Here is a 14,560-nt window from a genome sequence, read left to right on the forward strand (position 1 = left end):
CTATTTCCCATCCCCTCTCTCAGCCTCATGCATACACACTTCAAAAGCTGCAAAATCGGGTTAGGAAATGCTGAGTTTAGGGCAAAATGATTCTGGGGGAAGGAAATTGTATTTTAACTCTGCAAGCTCTGAATTAGGGATGGTGCAAGAACAGTTTGTCGGCAGGTTTCTGAGGGACTGGGTGCCATAAATGAAATGGGAGTTACCATCTGGATGTTGACAAAGAAGTACTTGGCCTGGGCAGAGTTCTGTGGGGAAAAAATCCAAGCCTGAGGATGTCTATGCATATCGGTAGCCATGGCTGAGCAGAGACAGGACACTGAGGAGACGGAGAGGGGAATAATCCAGTGGGATGTGCCATGTTGGGGTGTGGTCTCTGGCTGCTGACAACGCTGCAGGAAAGAGCAGGCTCAAAGGCTAACAGAGAGGCAGCAGAGGAGGGAGGAAGAAAAGAAGGCTTGCTGAGGAGATCAGGAGTGGGGGCAAATGAGCCAGTGGGCCATGTCTCCTGAGACACAACTGGCAGCAGCTGAGGGAGGGGAGGTGCTGTGACCAACCTGGAATGCTTTGGCAAAACCTCCACACTGCCTCAGTCAGCTTCAGGTTCAAAACCAAAGAGATGTTCTCCATTTCATTCAACTCTTAGTCTGAACCTTCTGCCAACTGTATCCATGACCCTCCGCTTCAGCCTCTGCCAGCCCAATGTCTGGACTTCACACCCCCTTTCCAGCTCTTGTGCAGCACACACCATTCATTTCCCAGTTCAGCTGTTCTTATCTTCCCTCCCAATCTCTCCCTCTGCCCAGATAGACAGGGGAGGGGAGTGCCGACTCCTTCTCTGCCCAGTTAATATTTAATGTGACAAGTCTGTTGGGCACAACACTATGCAGAGTGGTAACTAATGGCAGCTGGGAGGGAGATGCTAGTAACCGCCATGACTCCTCTCTCGCTTGCAGCAAGCAGAGAGGAAAAGTCCTGAGAGCAAGAGTGCCACTGCAGATGTTCCTCTGGAACCTTCTGAGACTGGAGTCACTGGGGATTCTGCAAAGGTGTCAGAGGAGGGGGAATAACAGAAACTATCTGTCTGCTTACTCAGCTGTTCCATGCCCCCTCCCACCTACAAGTTCAGTTGGGAGAAACCGCAGCAATTTGCCTTCTGGAAAAAGAACGCCCGGTGAGTAGCCTCTCATGCTGTGGCAGCTATTTTGTCAGGGCACCCACAGCAAAGTTCAGAATTCCAAGTGTATCAGAAGGAAGTGTCCCTCAGGAAGAGAAGCTTCTGGGGAATATTAATTGTTTTGCAAAATTCTGATTTAGGTTATTAATATTATTTAGCACTTCATTTATCTCCCCTTAGTCATCGCATTGTTCCATCTAGCTGAGGGTTTCCACAACTGGGCAACTTAAATGATGCATGGACTTGAATGCCTAGAATTCCCAAACAAGGGTAATTATGGCTGAGAATTTGGAGAGTTCTTCAGATTTACAAACACTGGTCTAACTCAACTGTTTTCCCGGAATGGGTAGCCACACCGGCTGGGAATGGTAGCCCCAGTCCATCAAGAAGGCACCACATCAGGAACAGCTAGTTTATATTGACAGAAGTTCAGGCTTACTTGGAGACTTAGGGTTAAAGCTGGAATTTTCTGTATGCAATGTTGTGACACAGTAGCTGAGTGGTAAAGTTGCTGTGTTTATTGGCTAGAAAGCTGGCAGACCAGGTTTAAGATTCGAGCACCCCGCGATGGGGTGAACTCCTATCCTTGCCCTAGGTCCCGCCAACCTAGTAGTTTGAAAGCATGCAAATGTGCATAGATAAATAGGTACCACTTCAGTGAGGAGAAAACAGCACTCTGTGACATCATGCTGGCCACATGATCATAGAGATGCCTTCGACAGCGCTGACTCAGTGGCCTTGAAACAAAGATGAGCACTGCCCCCTATAGTTGGCAATGACTAGAAGAGTAACATCCTCAGGGACTCCTTTACTTTTACTTTCTATATACAAAATGCTTGCTCTGTCATTGAGTCACCTATGAAGATGTGTTTGGAGGATTATAAGGGAGAGGAGGAAAAATCCATATGCTGACATATGTGTTGTAGCAGGAAAATAAAATTTGATCCAATTGCTCCCTTAAATAATATAATATTGCTCAGCCCTCCCCTTACTCCCCTTACTCACATTTTCAGCCCATTGTAAACACAGCTATTAAATAAATGGTTTTGCAGGTATGTACTAGAGCTTTGCTACTGCTAAGTTTCTTTACTCATCTTTCTCTCAGAGCAGAGACACTGATGATGTATACCGAGACAGAGCCGTGTCACCAGCTGGGGACAAACACAAGTTTCTTTACTTCTACTGGGAGGTAAATAGAAATACTGGGGAAGTGAAAGCCCTTGAACATTTGTTCAGCCCTTAGTCATCACCTTCACCCTCCCACTGATTCTTTTCAGGTTCTACCCCAAGCCCTTTCCCAGGCACCAAGAAGAACATCTGACCTTCTTCAGGTTGCCAGCACGGGTTCCAATGAAGACAACCGAATGGCCACGATAGGTATAAGCAGCAACACTGGCCATGCCCTCGGTCTGTTCCTGGAGCAACGGGCGTCCCTCAATGACCTGCAGCCCTCCTAGGGGTTGGTTCAGTACCAACCCACAGAAATTGCCATTGATCTGCATGGGCTAGAAAGACGCAAAAAAAGGGGACATGAGGGTCAGCATCACACGGGAATGAGTAACTTAAGTACACAGGGTTATCCAACAAGCCCCCTGTCTGTGTATATTACTCAGATACTATTTGTGCCCCAGTTATCAAAGTATGTCATTAACCACAAGGGCCCAAACAAAAGTTCCCAGGTTTGAGCTGCAGTCTTGGGATAAGATAAGAGCCAAGAGCAAAGAAAAAGAAAAGCAATTTTCAAGGGCCGGGATGGCTGGGATTCTTATTTTATAAAGGAATGGGAACGGGCAATTATTAGGTAGGAAATGAGGAAGCAGAGACTGCTTGATAGTGTAATACCGTGTTGATGCAGGGCAACTCTTTGTTGAGAAGCCATGGTAGAGAGAGTCGCCCTTCACCACGGTAGCATGACTGGATACGCTCACGGATGCGTTGATTGACTTCATCCAGTGTGAAAAGGCAGAGCAGGCTCTCCCGGGGTGGTGCTGCCCTGTTCTTCTGGCCTTGCGAGAAGGCGGCGTAAAGCACATCTTGCCCTTCTGCAATGCCCAGTGACTCGGCCAATTGTCGGCCAGCTTTGGCCAGCTGAGCCGCTTGGACCAGACGGTATTCCACTCCGTCCTTGGAGCAGCCCAGAGGAAATTCCACATAAGAGTAGAACTCTGTGTCATTGGCACACAGGCGCACAATCTTGGATGAAAAGAAGCGCTCCCCACCCGTCGCACCAGGGCCAACAGGACCTCCGGCAGGCTCAAGGGGCGTCTGAGCAGTGTCAAGCTGCAAAGTGAGGAAGTACACAAAACTGCCAGACACAAATGCAGACACATAGTAGATATCAAAGGCAGGGTAAAGTGAGAGAGTGTCAGAAGGGACCTTGATTTGAGAAGAGACAAACTCGTCCTGATACACCAGGCTGAACATCTCTGGGCTGGTGGCATCAGGAGTGAGCCGACGGCTGGAGAGTGTGGGGAAATACTCCGAACGTCCTCCGATTGAAGTGCCCACAAAGAACTGGCTGGGCTCTCTCAGCTGCTCCACAATCACACCGACCATGGCATCTGGTTCACGGCCCCCCGAAAGGTAGTGTTCTTTGCGCTGGTGAGGCTCCCCTAGTTTGGCCAAGTCCTCCAACCGCAAGAGCTGGCATACTCCCTGCCAAACGCTGCCACAGGCCACGAGACGGTTGCCAGCATAGTCAATCAGAAGCAGCTTGTTGACATTGTCAGCAGGGGACAGCCGATGGGCACAGAGACGGACACCTGGGGGAGGGTAGCATCTGGGGTCATCCGGCACTGGCCCCGTGGTGTGAGCCCGTATCTGGGTCAGGTTGGCTGAGAGCTTGTAGATGCGGTTGACGGCACCCAAGTAGACCTCCCCGGTCTCATGGTGCACAGCCAGATGGGTAAGGGCCATGTCTGTGACCGTGAAGACAACACGGGTGCCCCAAACAGGGGGTGGCCAGGAGAGCAGGACACCAGCCACGATGGTGACAGGAAGGAGCAGCCACCACATGATCACTGGGGAGTTGCCTGGGGTCAGGCAGGGCCAGGCACAGGAAGATCATTCAGCCTGCAAGGGAGACAGAGATGAAGGTCCAGCTTCAATGGGTGTTGCAAGTTAAAAAGAAAAGAAATACAGAAAAAATAGCACTCAAGGCTTCGTGGCATATACAGCCTTATCCCAGCTCAGTGTCATGTGGTGATTTCACAAGATCTGTTGGGCTCATCTCACCAATCTAGGACTCCTCTAAAGAGCTATATGCTCCAAGGGGTTCTGAATGCATCATGACAGCCCCATAAAACTTAAGCTATGGAACCCCATTTCTCCAAAGGAACAGGCACTGCCCCCCCAAACCCCCACTCCTTTTCTTATTCCATACAGCACCAGTGTCCAGCTACTCACTAGCACCTACCAGTATGAGTGAGAAGGAAAGCCAGTGCTGCATTTCTCCTGCACATACCTGCAACAACTCAGAAAAGCCAAACCCAGCAATAGCACCTGTCATGCGAAAGGAGCAAAGACTGCACCCTTGAGCAGCGGTTTCCTTCTCAGAACTACAGTTATGCACATGTGGAGTCCCAATTACAACACCCACCCACCCCCAGTGCCATGGCTTCTCAGTATACACACCGGGGGGGGGCTTCATTTAAATATATGAAGTAGGAAGAACCTTCTTGTGCTGCACATTGTGGATTCACTTTTACACCCACGGCGCACAATTATCACATGCACCCCATTATTGCAGCAGGACAATTTCAGATCCCTCACATGCCAGCAGTTCATATTGCAACAGGTTTGTACCCACTTTAAATGCTGTGCATGTGCACTAGCAGATGCGTATGATCACAATGGAGATGGGGATGATGTTGCCTTCAATACTTTACAATGCAACCTCAAAGAACTATTCAGCTAAACAGCTCCATTGCTTAATGGGTTCCATCAGCAAGGGAAAATTTTGCATGTGTGAATGAACCATTAGAAAAATGCCACCATTTTCCCATCCACTCCAACAATACTTTCCACTAAATTAGTTTTATTCATACAGCTAGATAGTTAAGTAATGTGAAATCAAGCAAGGTGCATGCTAATAGCCTCCACAATCTCTTTATGCCACTCAGATATTTTCCCCCTATTTCTCTTCTCACCTTTCTCAGTATTACACCATCTCCATAAACACTTGGAAAGAAATCTTTCCTCACCTAGTGTGGACAAATTCACGCTTTTAAATTTTCAACGGCATTAATTCACAATTCACATTGTCCTCGGATTTACAAAGACGACTGAATCTGACTGTGAACATTGAAAGTAACAGGAGAAAGAGAACAGCAGGAGTGAATGTCTACAAATTGGTAATTAAAGTACAGTATATACTTACAGCTTATAGGAACCAGCAAACAGACAGTTGTAGCTCAGAATCCATCCAACTGAAGCCCTATCAAAAGTTAAGTTCATGCAGTAAATATCATGCATTCCTTCACATTAAAAAAAAGTTTTCACGTCAAGAAAGATAGCAATATCTGGCTTTCATATTCTTTTTCTCTAAATTCAATACCACAAGCCAAGTATTCGCCTTCACCACTGAACAAACATTTGGAAAATGAGGAGACTATAAACAACTCATTTTTTATTTTTTCATTTAAATTTTTTTTTCTCATTTAAAATTTAGTTTCAAAAAGCTGTTTCCAAAATTAAATATTTATTCATTTTTTTACTTCAATGTATGTACTCTATTAACAACTCTCAGAATACATTTCCTGGTCAAGAAAGTTCTTTAGTAGATATCTCTGAGTACCAACAGTCTAGAAGTGAATAGATGTTTAAATCTATTTAGATATTTATCATTTTATTAGAATTTTTACGTGGGGTTCTTTATGCCAAATTGCTATTAGCACAGCAAATGTGGACTGAAGTTAATAGCTGCACTTGAGACATGTTTGTTACAGTCTATTTTCTGAATTTTAGAACATTCAATGACCCAATTTTCAGCCAATGATCCAACAATCCAGCGCATATGGAAAGGCAAGAATTAAGGCAACTTTTGCCTGTGAACAATGGGGTGGGGAGGTGGGGACTCTATCTCCTTGGACTATCAATGGTCTATGGACCACACAAAGAATTCATGCTCTAAAACCAAGAGGTATTTGTACAGTCCTCACATAGTCTGTAAAGGAGGGTCAAAAGTTTCAGAAGTAGGTCAGTCATGCAAACATGCTTTTGTGTACTCCCAAGATTGTGTGCCACCACCCCCTACTCCCTCCCCCCCACACACACAACTCATTCAGTAAAGAGGGAAAGAAGTCAGATTAGGAGATGTCTCACTGCTTTGCCTATTCTAATTGGTAGATCACACAATCTCTAGTCACCTTCAATCTGGTTTTCTTATCCCAAATCATCACCACAGAAGCATACCAGTCACTACCGTTGAGCTATAGGCCAAATTTGGAGATAAGAAAGAGTTTGAAGTTTGAAGGTATTTGGAAGGATCCATTGTGAGGTTTCTCCACAATATTCAAACAAGCACATAAGACAAACAAAATTCATTGCCACTAGGACTGCAATACTGAACACAGACACAGAATATACTCCCTTGCCACAAATATATTCATATTACCTACAGTACCCTCTGTTGCATTTCAATCATATTCAATCCTCCACACCCACCCACCCACCATGGTTTCTCACAATAGATGCTGATGAATAACAACATAGGATTACACTAGAACCTTAGTCTAAAGTTCAATACTTTGCCTTCAGATTAATCCAATCCTTATATACAAATTGCCCTTTTTATTCAGCGAAACGGCTCTGCTACCCATGGCCACTTAGAAAGAATTTCTAGAAGTAGAAATCACTACTCAGAATACAAACTCTCCAATACACTATTTAAATCAAGCTTCTCTATTATCCACCTTGTAGTAAAATTCTCCCGTCCAAATATATCATATTTTCCTCTCCTTCCCAGAGAGGCCTGGAAAAAGCATAACTAAACCTTGGCTAAAAGAGCAGCTGTAGCCATCTCACCCCACCGCCCCCAAGAATGGATACCTTAAGATCCCAAATTCATTCACAAGTGAGAAACCTTGGAAAATCAAGATCTAGCCATTTTCCTGTCAACGGGGAAGGAGACCAACCTGTTACACATGTATTTCATAGCAGTCCATTGGAACACTTCAGACTGGACAACCTGTGTCACTACAGAATTTGCAAGCAGGGCTCCTCCAGGATGAAGCTGATTTTTCTCTTGATTTTTCCAGTCTGTAAAATGGGGATAATTTCATTTGACCCATGGCATTTAAAAAAAAGCGCTTCTAGCAATATATATATGTTGTAGATAATGAAAACATCTCAAATTCTTTTCTTCCAGGAATGCACCATCAATCAAGTTGACCCAATTCTCACATAGGGGATCCCTTTTCTTGAAATGGAAAAAAAAATAATTTAAAAAAATCCCCTTCTCTGAAGGGCACAACACTAGTGATGTTGGCTGCCAGAATAAGTTACGGCTCTATTAAGATAAGGCATATGAAAAATTTCCAAAATCTAGATTATGGCTTTGGAGTTCGACAAAAGAATGGGGTAAGGAGAGATGGTCTTCTTTTCCTACAAAAGCCCAACACCAAATACCAAGAAACATCCTGACTGACAAATCCCAGGGAACCACAAGATTAAGGGGTGGTAAGAGTGATGCATATTATCGAGCAAGCGAACCCCCTCCCCACAACGAATCAACCCCAGCTGGAGCCTGATGGGCGTTAGCCAGCCTTCCCCACCCCTCCTTGGGCTCAAGCAGAATAAGAAACCAAGCCTTTGTGGGGGGGGAAGCAAAGCGCTCCCCACCACCACCACCACCACCGCCGCCGCCAGCACCTCGCCCTGATCCAGAGATAGCGGCTCAAAAGGCGAGCCTCCTTATTTTGCATTCTCACACATATTATCTTACCTGTTCGCCTCGTCGTCCTGTCGCCCCCTCCCCACGCCCCCGGCCCTGTTTCCTTCCTGTGACGGCCGCACGCTTGCAATAAGAACCTCTTTCCCAACCAGACCAAGAGGAAAACTAGAGATCTTCTTGAAAGACAGCAATAACAGCAATAACGAAAGAGGGGAATGGGGAGGGGGATAGAAAACCGGGCAACACCCCGCCCCCTCGCACAAGATAAGAGGGCAAGAGATGGGGCGTCTGCTCTCACCACAGAGACGGCCACAGGCTCTCCCCCCGCCCTGTTTTCCAGAGACCCAACGCAGGCGGGGACGGAAAGACTCGCCCGCCTCGTTCAGAGACCCCCGCACCGCGGACCCACCGCGACCAGCTCCTCCGCTTACGGCGTCTCTCTTAAACCGCGTCTGCTCGGAAAGGAGAAAGGGAGGATGAGAGAGGTGCGGATCTGCCTGCTCTATTCGTCCCTCACTCCGGTTCTCCCTGCCCCGATTGCTCCGCGATTCGCGCGAATCCGAATTCTAACCTGCCGCTGTTGCAGCCGGTTCCACGCCCGCTCGTGAAGACGCCCGACCGCCTCCAGCAGCCGCGGTCGCTCGGCGTCTGCGCCCGTCCCAACCGGTCTCAACCCTTTAAATGTGGCCAGAACCACTGGAGGTGGGCAGGGGGAGGCGAAAGATCGGAGACGGCTGTGGAAGCCCCTCTCTCCACTCGGCCCGGTGGATCTCTCTTTCCTGGCTCTCCGGGACTGAGCCTCCGCCCCTCTCCTCGGTGAAAGGCAGGGGACTTTTCTCTCTCCCTCTTCCCCGCCAAATATTCGCCATGCACGGGCGCCCCCAGACCATGAAGTGGTATTGCCCGGGCATTCATTCATCCAGACCAGACCCTTGAGCTGAGGCCAGTTGGAAAGTCGGGGTGTCGGGAGCGGGGCTGCTTCAAATATAGGCTGAACTAAGCTCTGTGCTTGAAAGAGCCGAGGCGGAAGGCAGCTGGGACAGGGGAGATGCCCGTAAAATGTGCGAGGCAAGTGGGCTGAACTCTATCTAGCATTGAGTGTGTGCAGGGCTCCCTCCAGCTCTCCCATTTGTTCTGTAAAAGCTGGATTCGGGCTTCAGCTGCTGGAGCTGTACAGAGGGAGACGAAGCACGATTGCCCAAGCGGAGCGTTAATTTAGCTGCATATTGTCTATATACGGTGTCTCTTTCTCTGGTTTGAACTAGCTCATTTATTTGAAGGAAGGCGCCTGAGAATCGAGCTGGAAGCTCCAAACCTCGCGAAAGGAAAACGGAAGATGGCTGGATGCGAGTAATGGGTTTGCCCCTTAGTGTATCCTTTCCCTATTTACACCCTTTCCATCCCACTGGTGGCTTCAGCCGTCTAGGCACCGAAGTTGTGCAGAAGGCGCCCCCTGGCGATGAAAGTGGAGAACCGCCGCTTCCTAAAAACACTAGTTGCACGGTTGTGTGTGTAAACCAGAGTGCATATGCGACTGCGTCTCCCTAGTGTTTCCCCCCCCCCGCCCCCGGTCTTTTCGTCACTGAATCCCACTCGAGCACCTCGTGGCCTTTTCCCCGCCACGGAGCCCTAGTCCCTTCTCTTCCCCCGCCCCCCCTTTGCTAGGCTGCCGCCGCTGTTGGTGTACCATCCAGGGCAGGTTGTCATGGCAGCAGGAGCCAAGAGATGAGGGATGATGGACACCCCATGGGTGGCGGGGAGGAGGCAGAGCCCGCCGGGCGTTAGAGAGCGGGGATGGATCACGGAGGAAGAAAGGAGATCGGGCGGTGGGCGACGTGGAGACGTTTCGCCGCGGAGGAGCGGGCAAGACGCTCTATTTTCCATTTGACACACGCAGGCACGTTCACTCCCATCCCAGCTCTGTCCGGTCTAGCACCCCCTCCCACTCTTCTTTTTTCTCCCCTCTTAGCATTCATTTGCTCACGATGAGTCATAAACCGCGGGGCTCACAGGAGGGGCTCTACTAGTGTTCCGATTCAGAAGAAACGGGGGGGGGGGCACCCGGTTCAGCCCAACTCAACCCGGGATGGGATCCAGAGAAGAGAAAGGAAGGGAAGCGGGGATTGGGGGGCGGGGGGGATGTTGGCTTGGATGCTGCCTGGCATCGCAAACCCCCAGAAGCCGCTGAAACTCAACACTCCCTAGGCCTCTAATGGGAACCAGATGCCACTGCGCTAGCGCTACCAAGCTTGGCAAGGGCCACGTGCGCCGGAGTATGTTAGGCGGCGGGAGCCAGCGAGGGGATGCGGGTGTGACTGGGTTAAAAAAAAAAAAAAAACGGGGAGAGAAGGTGGGAGACAGACCCGCCAAATTAACCTAACACGTTTTCTCGGTTACAGTGCCCTGTGTATTGGGAAGGGAGGTCGGGTCAGGTGGCTGTGAGTAGAAGGGTCAGGATTTAATTCGGACTAGGTTTTCCACCGAAGGGTCAGCGAAGGAAAATTAAATGCCTCATTCATGGAGAGGTTCCCTGGCTTGAACATATGGACAGCACATTCCTTTGGACTGTTCTGTAGCACTTGATAGTAGCAGTTGCTACCCACACGAATTTGCAACAAGGTCGAAGTTTTAGATTTTAAACTATCTGTATGTATCTAATTTAAAAACTTATTTTTACAGGTCTGAACCCCATTCAACAATGCATGGAGCAGATTAGTTCAACCCAGAGGAGTTGATAAAGGGAAATCTAGACTACATATACATAAGCAGCAAAGACAGTCCAAAAAAAGTCTATGTACTTAACAAAATTGGGATGGTTCAAAATTAGTGTGCGCAAAAGAGAAATCCTCAAAGCACATATAAACATACAACAGCAGGATAGTATTTTCCCCTATACATGAAAGGGGTTTCCTCCCCTCTTGCTATGAGTTTGTTTTATTCTTCATGCACCAAACATTGGAAGCATCTTTCTCAATGGTGATTTGATCTAAAGATTGTTTGTTCTGTTCCAGGTTTGGAAGCAATTTTATCCATGATCAAAAGGTCTCGAATCCTTTCAAGCCAAGCTCAAATGCATGGAAGACTGGCATGGCACTGCAAAAGCAATATTTAGTGTAATCAGTAGCTAGAAAAGAGGGTTTTTCCTCAGAGGCCAAATTCTCCCTGAGTGGCCATGAGAGAGTGGCCACAGATTGTAAACAGGATCGAATGCAAAAAGGTTGCTCAACAGTGAGATGGGTGGCACATAAGTTTAATAAATAAAAATAAATTTAAAAAGAAAGAGTGGTTTTCCACTTTTCATCAATCTGCAGCTAAGTTCCATCTAATATCCCTGTTTACAATCCTGTCTGCAAATTCCACTGTGTATGTCTAGCAATAACAAGATAAATTTTCAGGGTTGAACTGTAGAGTCCTTGGAACTCTCTGAGCTTAGTTGTCTGTTTACAGATGTTTCACTACCCGATTAGGTAACATCATCAGAGCTACAGAGTATGGACTTATCAAGGAGAAACCCACCTCCCCACCCTTACTGGCAGCTACTGTAAACGGAGTAAACCCCATACTCTAGCACTGGTGATGTTGCCTAATTGGTTAATGAAACTTTTGCAAGCAACAACCCAGCTCAGAGAGCACCAAGGACTTCAGGATCCAGGGAAATGGATGATATGTCCCAAAAACTTATCCCAGAATAGGATTCCACAAAATTCTTACAATTTCACGCGAGGAGTCACAGGATAGAATGTAGAAGAGTCGTACCTAGATTTTCCCCAATGAAGCAAATAATGACAAATATTTTTGTGTGAGAAATTCAGTCACATTGGACTTTCAGTCACCCTGCAGTCTTACATGTTGTTTTTGCTTCTCTGGACTTTAAATCCTGGAGATAACAGTCTACCCTTTGGAGCAGAATAATCCCACCAATTTGGGATTTCCTGCTAGCCTCCGATGCAAATTCTTACCGGGTTTAATAATAATAGCAATGGCAATAGCACTTAGACTTATATACCACTTCACAGTGCTTTTACAGCCCTCTCTAAGCAGTTTACAGAGTCAGCCTATTTTCCCCCAACAATTCATTTTACCCACCTCAGAAGGATGGAAGGCTGAGTCAACTATGACCCAGCAGCTTCCCTCCATGAAAATTAGCAAACTTCCATTTCAGACAGCATTACTCTTCTTGCTTTCATTTAAAAGTAAAACGCTTATTAGGAGTTCAGGATTGATAGTATTTGTGATATTTTATTTCAGGTAGTGTTACTTGTTCTAGGCTTGCCATACGTTTCTTATTTTCGAGAGAGTTCTTTATTTAGTAATCGTACATTTTCATACAAAATAAGAAACAGGTGGCTAGAATAATTTGTTTTTCCCAACAGCCAGCTCCATAACTTCATCTCCATTCCAATAATAGAGGCCTACAGCTTCTATATTAAGGAGAGAACATTTTCACCGCCCAATCTTCCCTCTGCCACCCAAATGATGTTAGATCAAATCTTCATTTGTGGCCTTTTAAATCCCAACGGGGGGGGGGGGGAAATGGAGATCCCGGATATGCTGCAATCAACTATGTTCCAGAGGTATAATTCCCATTCATCCATTTGTAAGAGAAACAATGGAATGTGTCGGGATGTCCACACACAAAGGCTATAGAAGGCAGAAATGTCAATGGGAGGGATAAAAATTAATGGGTTTACACACGAGCTCACATCTATGACATTTCTGATAGAAACTGGAATCCATCCCTATGTGGATGGCATAGATTTCCCAACCATGCTTTAGATTTCCAGAATCTTCCGGTTTGCATAACGCACTATGAAACTGCTGGCTAATACAGTATTAATTTCCAGCATTCATCTGTTGCAGCAAAACCAATAAACAATCTTGTGGCAAAGGCCAGCACATTTATTATGGTGCATGATTTCATGAACTGTAGCCCACTTCATCAGACACATGGGGCATTGTTAATCTGTCAGCAAAATATTCCATGCATCCAATGAAGCAGGCTACAAAACTGGCCAGGGAGCCCCATGAGGCCACGCATTGTTGCTGGCCTTGAAGAGGCTGCAATTGGGGCGTGTTAGTTTTCCTGCTTACAAGAGAACCTGCAAAGAACTGGAGGCCGAAGTGATGGGTGATTGGAATATTCCTGGGTGTAGGTGCACAATGGAGGACATGCCACCCGTGTGGGTACACAGGATACAAACAGGTGTACTGCTTTGCCTGAATGTGTGCAAAATCTCCCAAGACATCAGGTTGAAGCAAATCTGCAGCCTCCGGGTAAGGAAGATAGAAATAGGCAGCTCAAACACCGCTGCACATTTGGGGATTCCTCAAAAATAAATGAAAATATAAGGGGAGTTTTTTCAAAGCTTATTTCAAAAAGTTGCCTGAACTGCGGTAGATGGAGGTGTCATATTCAGATGACATAATCTGACTTCCCTCTTAAGCAGCTTGTGGCAACACCCTGGATGAATTGCTTTAATACCTGCCTGTGGAGGGGCCCATTTCCCTCCTGTGTAAGTGGTGGGGTGGGGAGTGAGGGAACGGATTAAGCTAGATGGGTTCCTGCACCATCACAGTGCCATCTAGTGTCCACACAGCAGAAGGGCTGCTGCAAGCCACTTTCCCTAAATCATGATCCTCTCAACAGTTTCACTCTTCTGTCCAGAAAAGCTCTGGAATAAAAATGTGATATCTGAGAGTCATGCCTCTTCCCCACAGCAATTTAAAAGCAAAAAAAAGCAATGCTAATGACTCCTAGCTCTCCACTGTAGCCTTTTTTTCTGACCAAACGAATGCTGGGATCAGAGTCTTGCTGCAGGGCCAACTCAAGCTTAACCACAACAGCTAGGTTTACAAAACACATCGAACTCAAACTAGTCGAGCAGATCTTTAAGCTAGCATGTTGTGCAGTTTCAGCTCTAATGTGACCAGAAAGCTGGCCAAGTAAATCATGATTCAGTTAACCACTGGGAAACATGTTGTAGGAATACCTATAAGGGAAACTGAGAAAGCTCTCTTTTTCTGGTTATGAAAGGAAGGAGCAAATAGATTAAAGCAGGCATGAGTTTCCTTGGTCCAAGCCCTTATTGGATTCACATATGTGAATGCACTAACCCAGTAAAAGATTTGCAGTGAGGCAGCTGGTCAGTTACTCCATATAATTACATGACTCTTCAATGGTGCAGTTTCTGTACAATACAAAGGACTCTGGCACTCTTTCTTAACTGCCCCTCCGTGTTTCCTTGTTTCTTCCCAGCACTGAAATTTAGTGGTGCTACAAATTCCCATTACAGCTACTGCATGTTGCTCAGGAATCCTGGAAGCTGAAGCTCAGCTAATTGGGATAATTTGGGGGAGGGGGCACCATTCTATCATCCCACCCCTTTTCCTATTATTTTGTCTGGATACTTGATTCTGCCTTTCGTGGCGATGACTCTGCAGCTGTTTCCAATTCCAGCATTTATGTTGTAAGATTGTGATTATGAGCCAAG

General features: G+C 46.7%; 1 protein-coding gene and 1 long non-coding RNA gene across 5 annotated transcripts in view; one reads left to right on the forward strand and one right to left on the reverse strand.

Annotated features, from left to right (window-relative positions):
- Positions 1-8,829, reverse strand: part of PLXNA3 (plexin A3) — a 71,693-nt gene extending 62,864 nt beyond the window's left edge. For 2 of the 4 annotated variants that reach the window (XM_081968259.1, XM_081968262.1), the window contains exons 1-6: positions 8,641-8,686; positions 8,368-8,521; positions 7,308-7,435; positions 5,556-5,604; positions 3,020-4,249; positions 2,500-2,682 (exon numbers count right to left, since the gene is read on the reverse strand). In XM_081968259.1, coding sequence (XP_081824385.1) covers positions 2,500-2,682; positions 3,020-4,192 — 1,356 coding nt within the window. In that variant the 5' untranslated portion in view covers positions 4,193-4,249; positions 5,556-5,604; positions 7,308-7,435; positions 8,368-8,521; positions 8,641-8,686. Of the gene's footprint in view, positions 1-2,499; positions 2,683-3,019; positions 4,250-5,555; positions 5,613-7,307; positions 7,436-8,367; positions 8,522-8,640 lie in introns of all 4 variants that reach the window. The other 2 variants (XM_081968261.1, XM_081968260.1) reach the window with 2 other exon arrangements.
- On the forward strand, positions 898-2,586 carry LOC309399997. The gene is made up of 3 exons (XR_014176588.1): positions 898-1,174; positions 2,283-2,366; positions 2,455-2,586. It is a non-coding gene; the product is annotated as an uncharacterized lncRNA (long non-coding RNA).
- Positions 8,830-14,560: the final 5,731 nt, after the last annotated feature.

The sequence above is a fragment of the Natrix helvetica genome (assembly GCF_964273705.1).
Source record: "Natrix helvetica genome assembly, chromosome: 1".
Lineage (NCBI taxonomy): Eukaryota > Metazoa > Chordata > Lepidosauria > Squamata > Natricidae > Natrix > Natrix helvetica.